We start from the raw sequence: 15,570 nt of genomic DNA, 5'->3' as shown, positions 1-15,570 counted from the left end.
CAAATGATTTAGTAGTCTAACATCTCCTTTAGTCTAGGCATGCTCTAAGACCCCACTTAGACGTCAGAAAGATGAAAATCTGGCAAAACAACTGAAGAAAATGTTCTATTGGATTCAGAATCTTTCAGGACTCTGAAGAGAGCTCAGAAAAGAGACAATCCAATCTGGCATATGCTGAAGCCAAACTATCCACTAGATTAGATTGAAACCTTAGAGCGTCAAGGTTTCCATTAGAAGGTGTTCTGACAAACTAAATCAGCAGACCAATCTGAGCAGGTCCCTCTGAACTGATCAAAGGATTTCACAGATCTCTGCGTCAGCATATACTGTACTACTTTTGAACATAAATAAGGCGGTTCGTGCATTCATGTGAGCCATGTGCAATGATTTAGCATGTCATGTGAATATACTTTGCCTGTTTTCTTCTTAATGAAATAAAAAAAATACTATATTTGTTTGTTTCCGTAGTTTATGGGACACTGTACATCTACTGCTTCCATCTGACAATGGCTTGATTTTCCTATACATCTTTTGGGTATGGAGCAGATTGAAAGATACGCAGGGTGGTAGTGGTGAGACTGGTCTCCTGTTCTTGTTTAAATGAAAGGGCAATTAGAGCCTAAACTTATGTTACTCATCGCTAACACAGAATGATCCAGTCCTAATCTTACTAACCTCTTTACTGAAAACCTGCAAAATATATCTTGGTTTTCACTACAGGTGGAATTACAAGTTTGGAAGACACCAGGAGGATAATGGAAGTATGGTGTTTTGCGATTATACCTGAGATAGTTACAAGAACGTTGAGGCCTTCTAACACATCCATTTGTTGGAACCGTCTCCTATTGATCAGATTGTACACTTTTCCTTGTCCACTCCGATCCAGCAGCATAAGCCCATTCTCAGTTCCTACCAGCAAGTTTACACCTACATAAGGGAAAGAAGGAGATGAAACAAAAATTGGGGTCACTGTGAATCAACAATGACAAAATAAGAACGTTAAAAGTAAAGCTGCAACGCTGCAGTTAACTAGTGAATCAATTATTTTTATAAGGATAAAAGTAATATTTGGGAAACATTTTTACTGTTTATATAAAGTGCATGACCATAGATGGAACTGTTCATTGCCCCATGAGGCAAAATGGGGGAAGAGTATCTCTTCAAGATAGTTTTTGCAATCCGGAGTTTTACACAATTGGTATTTAAAAAACAGTATAATCAGAAATATCTTTTAACCATCTTATTCATTTGAACCAAGGGCCTTACTATTGGCTATATACTTCATTTGCTTAGGGAGAGAAATTAGGAAAGCTTTGGTCCTGCAATCATGCTTTATTTCATTCAATTTGGCCTATGATCAAGAATAAAAGAAAGTCATATAAGCATATCTGAAAGATAAGACATGTACCTCTCCGCTACTTGCAAGCGGTGAGGCGTTCCGACCCTCTTGTTCTGCCCCGAGGTCCCGGGAGTGAGGATGTGCAGCCTCCTGAGCTCTGGCTGGTGTACTTGAATGCCAGGTCTGTCGTCAATAAAGCTCCTCTCGTCCGTGACTTGGTCGAGTGTGAGCAGGCGGACCTGGCTTGCATCACGGAGACTTGGTTGGGCCCAGAGGGCGGTATTCCTCTGGCTGATCTTTGCCCACCAGGTTTCCGGGTGCTACACCGGCCTCGGGCTCAGGGTAGGGGTGGGGGAGTGGCTGTTGTTATGAGGGAGACCTTAGGTCCGCGGGAGGCCACCGTTCCGCAGATAGTCGGGTGTGAGTCTCTCTTTTTGAGATGCGGCCCTGGTGCGCAGTTGGGCTTGCTGCTGGTGTACCTTTTGCCTAGTCACGCAGCAGCAGCCCTGCCTGAGCTTCTCGATGTCCTCTCTGGGTTGGTGGTTGAGTTCCCGAAACTTATAGTTTTGGGGGACTTCAATCTACCATCTCTGGGAGGATCATCTGAGTTGGCTCGGGAGTTCATGGCTTCCATGACGGCCATGGACCTGACGCAAGTAATTTCAGGACCGACTCATGAGGGAGGCCACACCCTTGACCTAGTTTTCTTATCTGGACGGTGGTTAGATGATCTTGGTGGGGGCTCTCCAATTATTATGCCCCTGTCATGGACCGATCATCATCTCCTGCGGCTGGTCTTCCGTTTTGCTACCCCCCGCTGTGGGTGTGTGGAACCAGTTAGATGGTACTGCCCCAGACGCTTAATGGATCCCGAGAGGTTCCAGGCAGCGCTGGGGTCCCCACCTGCCTCCCCCACTCACAGCTCGGCAGATGCCTTAGTGGAAGCCTGGGAAAGGGCAGCCACTGAAGCTCTTGACCGAGTTGTACCCTTGCGGCCCCTGACCCGATGCAGATCCCGTCGAGCTCCATGGTTCTCCGCGGAGCTCCGGGAGATGAAGCGTCGGAGACGGGGCCTAGAGAGCGGTTGGAGGTCCAGCCGATCTGAATCCGACCGATTGCGACTAAGAACCTATATTAGGTCTTATCTCGCTGCGATAAGGGTGGCGAGGTCTAATCACTTCGCTACCCTTATCGCGTCCGCAGATAATCGCCCGGCCGCCCTGTTTAGGGTGACTCGCTCCCTCCTTAATCAAGAGGTGAGGGAGGAACCCTTGCAGGGTCGTGCCGAGGAGTTTAACAATTATCTGTCGGACAAAATCGCTCGGATTCGGACCGGTCTGGACTCTGACTGGGCAGAGTCTGCCGATCAGGACACGGGCGGTCTTGTCTATATCACCTGGGAGGAGTTTGATTCTGTGACTCCGGAGGAAGTGGACAGGATTATGGGGAGGCTGAGCTCCACCACATGTTTATTGGACCCGTGCCCTTCCTGGCTGGTTTATGCAGCCCGGGAGAGGACACGCAGCTGGTTCCAAGCAGTTATATCAGCTTCTTTGAGTGAGGGTAGCTTCCCTGCCATCTTGAAAGAGGCGGTGGTGAGGCCTCTCCTCAAGAAGCCTGCCTTGGACCCAGCTGTATTGAACAACTTTCGTCCGGTCTCCAACCTTCGCTTTCTTGCGAAGGTTGTTGAGAGTGTGGTGGCGCATCAGCTCCCTTTGGTCCTGGATGAAGCGGATTATCTAGACCCGTACCAATCGGGTTTCAGGCCCGGGCACAGCACGGAGACGGCATTGGTCGCGCTGGTGAATGATCTCTGGAGGGCTCGGGACAGGGGTCATTCCTCTGTTCTAGTCCTATTAGACCTCTCAGCGGCTTTCGATACCATCGACCATGGTATCCTGCTGCGGCGTCTCAGGGGATTGGGAGTGGGAGGCACGGTTTTACAGTGGTTCTCCTCCTATCTCCAGGGACGCTCGCAGTCGGTGTTGACAGGAGGGCAGAGGTCGACCGCGAGGTCTCTCGTTTATGGAGTTACTCAGGGGTCGGTCCTCTCGCCTCTCCTGTTCAACATCTACATGAAACCGCTGGGTGAGATCATTCGTGGCTTTGGAGTTGGGTATCATCAGTATGCTGATGATACCCAGCTTTTTCTTTCGACCCCAAACCACCCCAGTGATGCCCTCAACGTGATGTCCCGTTGCCTGGAGGCGGTTCGGGTCTGGATGGGGAGGAACAGACTTCAACTCAACCCCGACAAGACCGAGTGGCTTTGCATACCTTCATCCCGGGTCTATTCGGATATTCCATCTCTCTCTATGGGGGGTGAATTATTACCCCCCGTAGATAGGGCTCGCAACTTGGGAGTCCTCCTAGATTCACGGCTCACCTTGGAAGATCACATGGTGGCTGTGACTAGGGGGGCTTTCGCCCAGGTTCGCCTGGTGCGCCAGTTGCGGCCCTATCTAAGCCGGGATGATTTATGCACGGTCACTCAAGCGCTCGTGACCTCTCGTCTAGACTACTGCAACGCTCTCTATATGGGGCTTCCCTTGAGGACCACCCGGAGGCTCCAACTGGTACAGAATGCAGCCGCGAGAGTTGTGTTGGGAGTCTCCCGATACTCCCATGTCACACCTCTGCTCCGTGAGCTGCATTGGTTACCAGTTGTCTTCCGGGTGAGATTCAAGGTGCTAGTAATGGTGTTTAAAGCCCTACATGGCAGGGGTCCGGAGTACCTTAGGGAACACCTGCTGCCGGCGTCTACTTCCCTCCGCCCTGTGCGTTCCCACAGAGAGGGCCTCCTCAGGGTGCCACCGGTCAGAGAATGTCGACTGGTGGCCCCCAGGGGGAGATCCTTCTCTGTGGGCGCCCCGGAGCTATGGAACCAGTTACCGGTTGAGCTCCGGACGGCGCCCGATCTTCGCTCCTTTCGCCGCGATCTGAAAACATACTTGTTCGAGCAAGCCGGCCTGGCCTGAGGGGGGATTGGTGGGGTTTTTTACTATTTTTATTGGGGTTTTTTAGTATGTATTAACTGTATTTTTAATTGGGCATGTATTTAATTACCTTTTATCTTTTGTAAATCTCTGTGTTTTATTCTTGCCCTGTACACCGCCCTGAGTCCTTCGGGAGAAGGGCGGTATAGAAATATTAATAAATTAAATTAAATTAATTCTCTGCCCTGAGTTGGGAATCCTTTCCAAGAGATTCATTGATTGTATGTGTGCCTTTAACTCAGTTTTGATGCCACTGTTCAATGGCTAAATGATCTCTAGATATCTGGCCATAGGCCTAGCCCAGAGGTAGGCAACCTTGGCTCTTTTATGACTCGTGGACTTCAACTCCCAGAATTCCTGAGCGAGAGTTGAAGTCCACGAGTCATAAAAGAGCAAGGTTGCCTACCCCTGGCCTAGCCACTCTAGTAATTACTCAAACACAATTTAATTTAATTCATAATTTTATTCACCATTCATGGATTTTTCTATGCTTGAAATCTAATATTTTCACCTCCTAGATGCACTTCCTGAATGGACCTGAGTTTTATTTGAAAAGCACAGCAGAATCTGAATGCTAAGGATGTTATTGAAAGAAGCGGTTTCTGATTTTCCCACACAAATCACGGAGGATGAAATGGACGGGATGCTACACGTTATGCAGTTGAGAAGGCGGCAAACTTATAAGCCCAAAGAAGTCAAACAAAAGCACTGTCGTTTGAGCGGTGTGGTAAAAGTATATACGTGAGGCCGAACATGGGTAGAATGGAGCTTCTTAGGTTCTCCTGTTATATGCAAACAATGTCAGTGGGGAAAAAAATGCATGTATGTAGAAATCTTCCATTTGAGGATAAGAAGTGCTAACTGAACCTGGTACATTTGTTACCCTAGATGGGGATCTTCACTGACTAACTTGACAGCATTTTAAGCAAGAAGCCGGTTTACAAACCACCTCCATGTAACCTGCTAACAAAAGACAACTCAGCTATTTCAGGGAGAGAATATCTGAATTTGTCTTACATCTAACTGCATACACTTGTACTGATTTTACTCCTTCAAGCTACCATGCTCTCTCCTGATAGAGAATATCAGGATTGAAATGAGCAGTCCATGCTGCTCTCTGAGCTTGTTTTTTTTTTCCTTGCAGACATTTTATTACCCAAACTAGATTAACATCGTCAGTGCAGTTAGGGTAATAAAATGTCTGCAAGAAAACAGCCAAGCTCAGAGAACACCAAGGTCCCCTCATCCTCTTTTCTTTCAAATATTTTCTTCTTAACCCTGATGGCTACTATTTCCACATTAACATCTCTATGGGGCATATAGTTATAGTCACTGCTGTAGAAAGAGGCTAGAATTTTGAACAGACTGCTGTATTAAACTATTTTCATTTTCTATTCAAAGCCAAGGGATTGTAATTATTGCAGCTCTCGCCAATTTCAGGAAATTCTACTTTAATGTAAGTTATATTAAATATATGATCTGCAAAGTATTCCAACTGCAGTACCAGTAAAACCATAAAAAAAGCTTTTGCTTAGACTTGATGTACACAGATGGTCATGGCTGACTTTAACGTCTTAACATCTGCATGTCCATTTCCACGTATCCAGTCAGAGAACTGCAATAGAAACACTGGGCTAAATTCTATTATCTTCTGAACATAAGTATTTTTTTTCTTCTCACCCTCTTTTATCATACAGACTTTGTTTCAACTATTTACATGAATAATGAAATGTATACCCCATAAAGCAGCACACAGAATTTCTGAATTGAAGCGTTTCTTGTACTTTCGGATCTCTGGAGTGTCACTATGAGGACGGATGTTGGTGGGGTTCACATTTACTACAGAAATTTTTCTTGCTTCATTAAGTTTGGCCTGTTCTTGCCTCAGCAGTTCACTGGTAAATAATGCTGAAAAGGGAAAAAACACACAACAGGACAGTAGTAGCTTTGTTAAATATGTGACTGAGGGATTTCATCAAATTTTAATTGGACGATTCTGTAATGGTCTATGAATGCAACATAGCATCCAATATGGTACCTGGACCTCTCGTCCCGACTATTTACATTTTAATAAATTCTCTTTAACTAAAAAATGGAAAGCTGGTATCCTACAAACCAAAGGCCAACCCTCACCAAATATGTCCCCATAAGCCTTCTTGAACATTAAAAATAAGGAGAAGATGCAACTTAAACCTTTGTTTCAACACTGGCCCAGACTGAAATAGGTAAAAGACAAAGGGCATCTGGTTTGCTTATTTTATGAAGCAAATTATTTTATAAATTTATATGAAGCTTTAATCACGAAGTGACTCTAGGCAGCTTATACAAGTGGTTTAAGTCATCAAGTAAGAATAATAACAAAGAATAAAAAACAGAATCAGCAGAAGAATATATTACAGACATCAAGGAGGATCAGCCTAACACAAGCATATTTCCCATCAACTACCATCACTCTACTCCAAGGTCTATTGAAAGAACCAGTTGTTATGGTTTTATAGAAGCCTAACAGGGTTGGAGCTATATGGACACCAAGGAGTACATTATTCCACAGAGAAGTGGCAGCTACCAAGAAGATGTGTCTTCTGGATTCCATAAGTTGATTTTGGGTTGAAATTTGGTTGAGATTCAAAGTGATATTTGAAGGGCTGCCACAAGGAAGAGGGGGCCAATTTATTTACCAAAGCATCTGTAGGCAGGATAAGAAACAAGGAATGGAAACTAATCAAGAAGAGAAGCAACCTAGAACTAAGGAGAAAATTTCTATCAGTGAGAACAGTTAACCAGTGGAACAAATTGCCTTCGGAGGTTGTGGGTGCCCCATCACTGGAAGCTTTTAAGAAGAGACTGGACAGCCATTTATCAGAAATAGCATAGGTCTCCTGTGAGAGCAAGGTGTTGGACTAGATGACCTCCAAAGTCCCTTCTAACTCTGTTACTGTTACACTAGGTGTTCCTTCTATATGTCCTTCCTACTGCTATCCATGTATTTCATGCCATATGCTAAATAAATTTACCTGTAGCAGTGGATTCTTCATCATCATCTTCATCTTCATCAGTCGGAGAGGTCTGATACACTCTGGTGTCCACAAATGGGGTGAAAGAAGCTTTTGTACTGCTCCCCATGCCATACTACAAAGGGAAGAACACAGAAATGATTCATGAGCTTGTCATCATCACCCAAATCATCCATGGTATCCCTGTGTAACAATGATGTCTATGCACAGATGAGCAGATCTTGGTTTGCTCATTGGTTTTATTGGCTTCTTAATTCACTCCTGCAGCATCTAGTGGTGATTACAGGTGTAAATGACCTTTTGTGGCTCATATAGCAGAGAGAGCTAGCATTTTTCCCACACCAATGCTTCATTATCAAATAAGCATCACTGCGATTGTCTCTTTTGAGAGGCAAAACAATCCTTTCCAGCAGAGCCATCTGATATATTCAGCTGCATTTCATCAAGTGATGAAAAAGCCAGGACTGCTATGTTATGTGTGAACTCTTGTATATGGAACCTGGAAGAGCTTCATTCAAAACCCAGGGCAGGTAGAATTTTGCAAAACCAGTTTAGATGAGGAACTGGTCTAGCACTATGTGTTTCTGTGTATCTTTGAGTTGGTATTGATTCCCGAGAACTGCCTGGAGAAGACCTTGCATTTTCTTGGCAAGATTTATCAGAAATGGTTTGCCACTGCCTTCTTCCTTAGATATGAAACAAACTGGGTAACCTTTGGCTGAGAAAGAGTGACTGGCCAAAGGTTACCCAGTTGGTTTCATATCTAAGGCAGGACTAGAACTCACAGTCTCCTGGTTTCTAGCCTAGTGCCTTAATTACTACACCAAGCTGGCGTTATGCTAAGCTAGCACAGTTTACATAACCCAAATATTTCCAGCTAGCACTGATGATCCAGTCCATCCCTACATTTTTATGCAAAGGCAGTATCAAAACCAGAGGGTTCAAAAGTTCAGAAACATACCTTCTAACTGCACCTACAGGCTACTTGGTGATACAGTGGAATGTTTAGTTATACAGATCGGCATCTGCAAATTTCCTAAAAGGTAAGTGGGACAGTATTCTGCCCTCTTTCTGTACTAGTGTCCATAATGACTGCCCCCCCCTTTTTCCTAATTAATACATCACCTAATTCTCTTCCTTTCCCAAGTCCCAGAAAACAAGTGCACCATCCTAAGTGACTCCCAAGAAGGTATAAATTCTGTTGGGTTTAATTTCTTTGTTTTCCAATATTTAGTTGCCTAAAACAAATGTGTGAATCAGAGGTTACTTTTTTTTTAAAAAAGGGGTATAGATTGTATAGACTTACAATCATTTGTTTGTTTATTTATTTATTTATTTATTTATTTATTTATTTATTTATTTATTTATTTATTTATTTATTTATTTAAATTCCATTTATATCCCGCCCTTCTCCGAAGACTCAGGGCGGCTTACAAGCTTAGCAGTAGCCTTTAATGCCAGTTTAATGATGGTTTGAAGCTATGACGACACTGAAAAATGTGACTTATGATCAAGCCACATCAATAGGGAAGCCAACAGGGAAGATCGCAAATCATGTAATGTTTCATTTAAAGACTGCAGCAAAAAAGGCAGTAAAATTGAGTGCGGTCATGTGATGCCTCAGTTAACAACCATGCCACTCAATGACAAATTTTCCAGTCCTAATTGTGGTTGTAAGTTGAGGAATAACTGTATTTTTTTTGGGGGGGGGGGAGTATTTGTATGTAGGAAATCAAGGAAAAAGAATTCTCAGTATTTGGATAATTTTCTTTGGAAACAACCCTGCTTGCCTCCAAAATAGCAATAGCATTTAGAGTTATATACCGCTTTACAGTGCTTTATAGCCCTCCCTAAGCAGTTTACAGGGTTAGCATATTGCCCCCAAGAATCTGGGTCCTCATTTTACCGACCTTGGAAGGATGGAAGGCTGAGTCAACCTTGAGCCAGTCAGGATCGAACTGCCGAACTGCAGGCAGCTGGCAGGTGGCAGAAGTAGCCTGCAGTACTGCCTTCTAACCACTGTGCCACCACGGCTCATAGATAAGATTTCAAAGATAAGATTTTCTTGTGAAGGAAAATACCAAATCTGGGAGCTGAGCAAGATCAAGGAAGCAAGAACTGCACAGACTTCAGTAAAGTGTCTTTAAACGATAGTCTTGGGGAAACTGCCAAAGGAATTTCCAACCCACATGGATACAGTGAATTCACGAAGGTAGAGTCTCTTTGAGTGATTCGAAATCCCTTTCTTCCCAAGTTTTTTGGCATCTGAGCTAAACTGCCATTTATGAGATTAGCTATAAATGGACTTCCTTGGCTCTTTGCTTATTCTCCCTTCTATTTTTTTCCCTCCAGTCTCTCTACAATCTCACTGCTACACTCTTTTCCATAGCTGCAAAGCCTGTGCAGGGGATAAGCTCTTGGGGTCTTTTTTTCTGTGTGCTGTTTATCCAGGGCCTATTATATTTATGACCTCTATTAGGAGTCATAATAATAAGAAGCAGCAAGGGGGGAGGGAGGGGAAGACTTTTCATCAGGGCTATTTGATTCCTTTTCCTGGAATTTATTTCAAAAACCACTGCAGCCCAACACCGTGCCTGCAGTCCAGGATAAAAGCCACACAGGTAGCCCCCGACTTAACAACCATTTGTTTAGCATTTACAATGGCACGGAATTTTTTTTTAACTTATGACAGTTGCAGCTTCCCCAGAGTCATGTGATCAAAATTCGGGTATTTGCAAAGTATTTACAATGGTTGCAGCGTTCCAGAGTCATGGGATTTGCAGCATTCGACAAACACAGTCTATGGGAAGAAGCCAAATTTGCCTAATGACCACATGATTTGCTTAACAACCATGGCAAAAATAGGTCTTAAAATCAGGTGCAATTTAGTTAACAATGATCTTGTCTAGCAATGGAAATTCTAGTCCAAAATGGGGTCAAAGGTAGTCAGAGAGCTGTTACACTGGATAACTAACTACTACTAGCCTGCTGCTCCAAGGTATAACCCGAATCATAGCAGAGTCTGTTAAAATGCAGACAGGCTGAATTTGGAGGTTACCATGTAAATTTCCAGAAAAAGGCGTCAATACCTCTTGGTAGAGTAAGAAATGGATTAAGCAAAAGGGAATAAGCATTTAAACCAAATGTTTCATCTCAACACCTAGATATTACTAACAGTTAACTGTAGGAGGTTTCAAAATTTGATCCCATCACAACTTAATGTCAGTTCTACAACTGTATAAACTACACAAAAATATGCAATTTCTATGTATTTGGTTACTTATTCTGCATTTGTTGCACTCAGGAAACTCATTCCCTAGTCACATCCTAGTTTGGTTATTGCAACGTACTTTACACAAGCTGCCCTTGATGATCTTCTAGAAATTACAGCTTGTTCAAATGTAGTTTTGAGCCCCCCATGGTCTGCCCATGTTCTACCACTGCTTTGTGAACTACACTAGCTTCCCATTTCTTTCCAGGTGCAACTGAAGGTACTGGTTATTAACTTTAAAGCCCTAGATGGCACAGGGATAGGTTATTTGTGGCGCACTTCTCCCTGAAGGTACCTTCTATTCCACTAGGTCTGTAAAATGGGCACACTCCCGGTCCCTTCCCTTAAATGTTACCGGTTGGTGACACCTAGACAGTGTGCCTTCTTAGCAACTGCCCTACAATTTGGAACACACTTTGCCATGAGATCTGTCTCCTCCTGGCCTTCCAAAAAGCTGTTTTGTTTTCCCCCCGCAAGCTTTGGAGTAGTGAGTTTGGAGCTTATAGAAGCTCTACATTTCATTTGGGAATATGTTGTTCTTGAATGTTCTGGGACACAGTTCCCCAACCTTTCCGGCTCTGCGGACTGGTCGATGGGGAGGGGATGGTTCTGTGCAAGTGGCCGCTGCTAGTGCAAGTGGGGATGAGCACGCACATGTGTGCTCACCTGCCACACTTGCATGGTTTCTGCGGCCCAGTTGGTAACAGCTCAAGGCCTAGTAATGGGCCATGGCCCGGGGGATGGGGACCCCTGCCGGGGAGGTTTTTGTTGGCTTTTATGCTTTCTATCGTTTTATTTTTTTTGTGAGCCACCCAGGATTACGTTACATAAAATGGGCAGCTATACAAATCTTATTTATAAATCAATCAATCAAAAAAAATAATTAAAATGTGGGGTTCTGTGAAAAGAGTGAGACTGGTCAATGAAGCTCTGTCCCTGTTTCCGACAACTCTGCTTCACAACTGTAATGGCTATAAATATTGCAAGAACTGCAGTTCTGTGTTGTGTAACTATAAGGCACTGCACATCAGTACTTCTAACATACAGCAACGATTGTTGAGGATCTTGCAGATTTGGAATTTCTCCAAAATGCTGCTGAGTGCCATAGCAGCACAATCAGTAATGAGACGGTTTGAGCAAAAGTAGTAATGATTGTCTTTTCTATAATATACTTCCTGTTTCATTTGGGGTTTTATAGCTACCAACACATGGAATTCTAGCTTCTTTCTCGTCCCAGAATCTCGTACTGCAGAGATTCTGCTTGTCATCCTAATATAGAAGGCAATTAAGAAAAGAACATGAAAGCTTCCCCACTCAAGAGTGCTTGTATAAAACAGAATGCTACAAAGCAAAACAAAGGGAAAGAGACAAGTGTCTAAAACACAAAGGGCCTCTGCTACCTACTTCAGCCACAGGCTCCATCTCTTGCCCATGAGTGGAGACTCGCCCCAAACCCTCAGTCGGCGTGCCCGCAGGTGAATGGCTTTGTTGCACTAGATCGGGAAGGTTGACATGGCCAGCAAAGCCATTGCTGGCTGGGTGGCCTGAGCGCTTGTGGTCACCAGAAGTCTGCAGAGACACAAGTTATATGGAGAAGAAGAGGAGGAGGAATTGCAGAAGGAAACAAAAACACAAACCCAAGGTTGCCGTATCGACCCACACTCTTAAGCAAAGCACAGAAACAAGACCCTGGGTTGCCCAGCTTCTTGATGTACGACATGCGGCAAGAGGCAACTATTGACAGCGGTGACATTAAGAGGGCATGCAACACAAGATGAGCTCACTGGCCAGCGAGTTGGGGGAGGGCAGCATGCTTCTATATCAGAAGAAATGTGATTAAAACACAGTGAATCTAGAAACGCTAGAAATTTACACCAATGGGAAATGCTACCGAATATGTGGCAAGATGCAGGAGAGATATTATAAGGGCAGTGGAATCAACATGGTTCTCGTGTTGAAAGCAGGTATCTGGGAACTGTCAATGTGTAAATGCCTACAGGTTGCTTGGCAACTGACAATCAGAGTAGCGGTATTGACAGTAGGATATAGAGCTATCAAAGAAATGATTGGCACAAACAGAACGGCTTAAGGATCCCAGGATTCTTGTACCAATAGGGCTGTGCCCTGATAGCAAGGTTATTGGCAATGTAGCCTAACGTGATCCTTGCCCTCACTGCAAATTCACTGGGTGTCTTTACTGGCTCAGATATAATTTTAGGAATAAACTCGTGGGATAAATGGAACAAATGTGGGTCTGACTGTAATTTCATCATCATGTGCTTGCCAGAATCCCAGGCATGTTAAAATTAACAAACAAATGAACACTGGGATAGAATTAAAAACTAAAAAATCAAGCTTTCGTTGGCCAACTGCCAACGTCATCAGGATGGAGATGCTGGGGTGGGGAGATTCCGTTTATACTGTTGGTGTCTGCACTCTGCTTATGGAGCATGCTCAGATCTGTTTGTTGAGGTCTGCCGTATTTCTTTGAGTTGTCGCGCATCCGTTTTTGGGATGTATTTGTCTCTGGGTATCTGTTGTTAAAAGTGAACTGTTTATAGCTCCATGTGTTGTAGCCATAACTCTGGTCATTGTCCGTGTTCTCATGCCAGGGATCTTAAATGCTTGTTGCTCTTCTTCCCTGTGTTCGACATTGCAGAGTGGTTGTGTGCTGGTGCAATCTTGGATTTGATGCAATGAGGTAATTTGTGAATTCTTGCGCTGTTTGTCTTCATGTCGCGCATGTCGTTGTTCTTCCCAATTTCTTAGTGCCTGGTATGCAGGGGGGAGGTCTATATGCCGGTTGATGGAGGAGTGGTTTGAAAACCAAGCTTCCTTAAACAAGCGGCTGCCTTTAGTGTTGTCGCTGGCAATTGCCTCAGTGCCTGCTAGATTAAAGGCATGGTTGTGTGTAGCCATGTGTGTCCACACCTGTGAACGTTGTTCTTGTCTTCTAATAGCAAGCTTGTGTTCATGCACCCTAGTCCTCAGTCGTTTTGCTGTCTCCCCAATGTAATTGCAATTGCAATTCTGGCATGATATCTTCTATACGACCGAGGCTTTTTCTTCATTGGGGAGTGGATCTTTAGGGCGCATGACACAACCTCGTAAGGTCCGATCAGGTCTGTGGGCAACACCGACTTTGTGAGGGGTTAGTATGCACGCTGTGGCCTCAGATACACCGTGGATATAAGGCAGTGTTATCCGTGATGTTAAGGCGTTGTCACATTCATGGCGGGTAGGTTCACTTGGCCTGCTGTATTGTCTGATGAAGTTAGACGGGTACCCGTTGTTTCTGCAGACACGATAAAGGTGGCGTCTTTCTTCCCTTTTTGCCTTATTCGTGCTGCAATGCGTATCTATACGTCTAAAGAGGGTTCTGATACAGCTGGCCTTATGGGTTGTGGGGTGATTACTTTCGTAATGAAGTATCCTGTCCGTATGGGTGGATTTACGGTAGACCGATGTGTGTAACGAGCCATCAGGTTGACGTCTAACTAACACATCTAAGAAGGGCAAAGCCCCATTGGTCTCTTCTTCTGCAGTGAAGCGGATATCAGGATAGATGGAATTGAGCTTCCTCATCAGCCTGTCCTTGTCCTGCTTTTTGACAATCACAAAGGTGTCATCCACGTATCTCACCCAAAACTTGGGCCGACACGTGGACATCACGCAGGTCTCTAGCTGTTGCAGGACTGCTTTTGCAATGACACCAGAGATGGGGGACCCCCTAGGGGTGCCCTTCACCTGTTCATAAATGGTGCCTTCTATCTAATTCTATCCCAGTGTTCATTTGTATGTATGTATGTATGTATGTATGTATGTATGTATGTGTGTGTATGTATATATATATATGTGTGCGTGTGTGTGTGTGTGTATCTATATCTATATATCTATATATCTATATATCTATATCTATATCTATATCTATATCTATATCTATATCTATCTATCTATCTATGAGTCAAATGTTAACTATTTAGATTTAGATATATATATGCATAATAAAATGTGCCTGACATAATTATTTTATCCTCATTCCTTATCTTTGTGTGGCAACGTTCAGTTTTGACAATGCTTAACAGCACAGACCAACTATTCCCTGAGAAAGACAGTAATAATATCCAATACCTGCTGCATTCCCAGATATGTAATATTAAAATTTCCTTTAGAGACTCTTTTCTCCAATTAGCTGTCCTCCTGAGGAAACTAGTCTTCAGCTCCATAATAACTCAGCTTGTTTGGCCTGTGATGACCAGATTATGAGAATTTAAGACAAACCCAGAAACTGAGCCAGCTGGAGAAAAAAAAAAGCTACTTTAAAAGGACCTTAGGAGGAAATGCATGTCTCCATTTTCACTAAATAACTGCATTTTTCCCTTTCCGCACATCAACGTGGGCATCATCAATCCATGAGTCAATCTCTTCCCGCGGCTGATAGGAGGGTGGGGCTGGTTCAAAATCTCCCAATTTCCTCCCTAAAAATGGGCCAAAATGTTTTCCTTGCACAGTCTGGTGATCATACTAAACCAGCCCTTGGAGGATCAAAAATTTGATCACTCCTGGCTTTATGTGTGGCATAAATCCAATCACACACACAAACACACACACACACACACACACACTAGAAAATCAGGAAAAGAACTAAGCTGACATCTGCTGTCTGATAAGTTACCTTTGGTTCCTTCTAGTTGCTCAGAAGCAGGTGAGAAGCTCTAAGTTAGTGCAATACTCATGCAGATCTGGGCTGGGGTGTTGTCTGGAATTTTATATCCCTTTTGCTCTACAGTTTTACCCATGCCCAGATCAACTGAGTAAACGACTGATAAAAGCTTTTCTTACATGGACTGTATTTAGTGGATTGGTTTGGAGAGAAATATTCTGGTTTAATAAATTTCACAACCAGAGTTCTGCAGAGCTATTAAACTGGGCTTGGATGCTCTCTCCTCT

The 15,570-nt window shown here is 43.8% G+C and overlaps 1 protein-coding gene across 3 annotated transcripts in view; it reads right to left on the bottom strand.

Annotated features, from left to right (window-relative positions):
• The window catches only part of TNIK (TRAF2 and NCK interacting kinase), a 150,155-nt gene that overhangs the window by 11,699 nt on the left and 122,886 nt on the right, over positions 1 to 15,570 (bottom strand). For all 3 annotated transcript variants that reach the window (XM_081329174.1, XM_081329175.1, XM_081329176.1), the window contains 4 exons: positions 12,025 to 12,189; positions 7,350 to 7,464; positions 6,073 to 6,243; positions 784 to 927 (listed from right to left, as the gene is read on the bottom strand). In XM_081329174.1, coding sequence (XP_081185300.1) covers positions 784 to 927; positions 6,073 to 6,243; positions 7,350 to 7,464; positions 12,025 to 12,189 — 595 coding nt within the window. The remainder of the gene's footprint in view (positions 1 to 783; positions 928 to 6,072; positions 6,244 to 7,349; positions 7,465 to 12,024; positions 12,190 to 15,570) is intronic.

Source organism: Vipera berus (assembly GCF_964194415.1).
Source record: "Vipera berus genome assembly, chromosome: 5".
Classification (NCBI taxonomy): Eukaryota; Metazoa; Chordata; class Lepidosauria; order Squamata; family Viperidae; genus Vipera; species Vipera berus.
The sequence above is the reverse complement of the archived record's forward strand: the minus strand, read 5'-3'. Positions and strand labels throughout refer to the sequence as shown.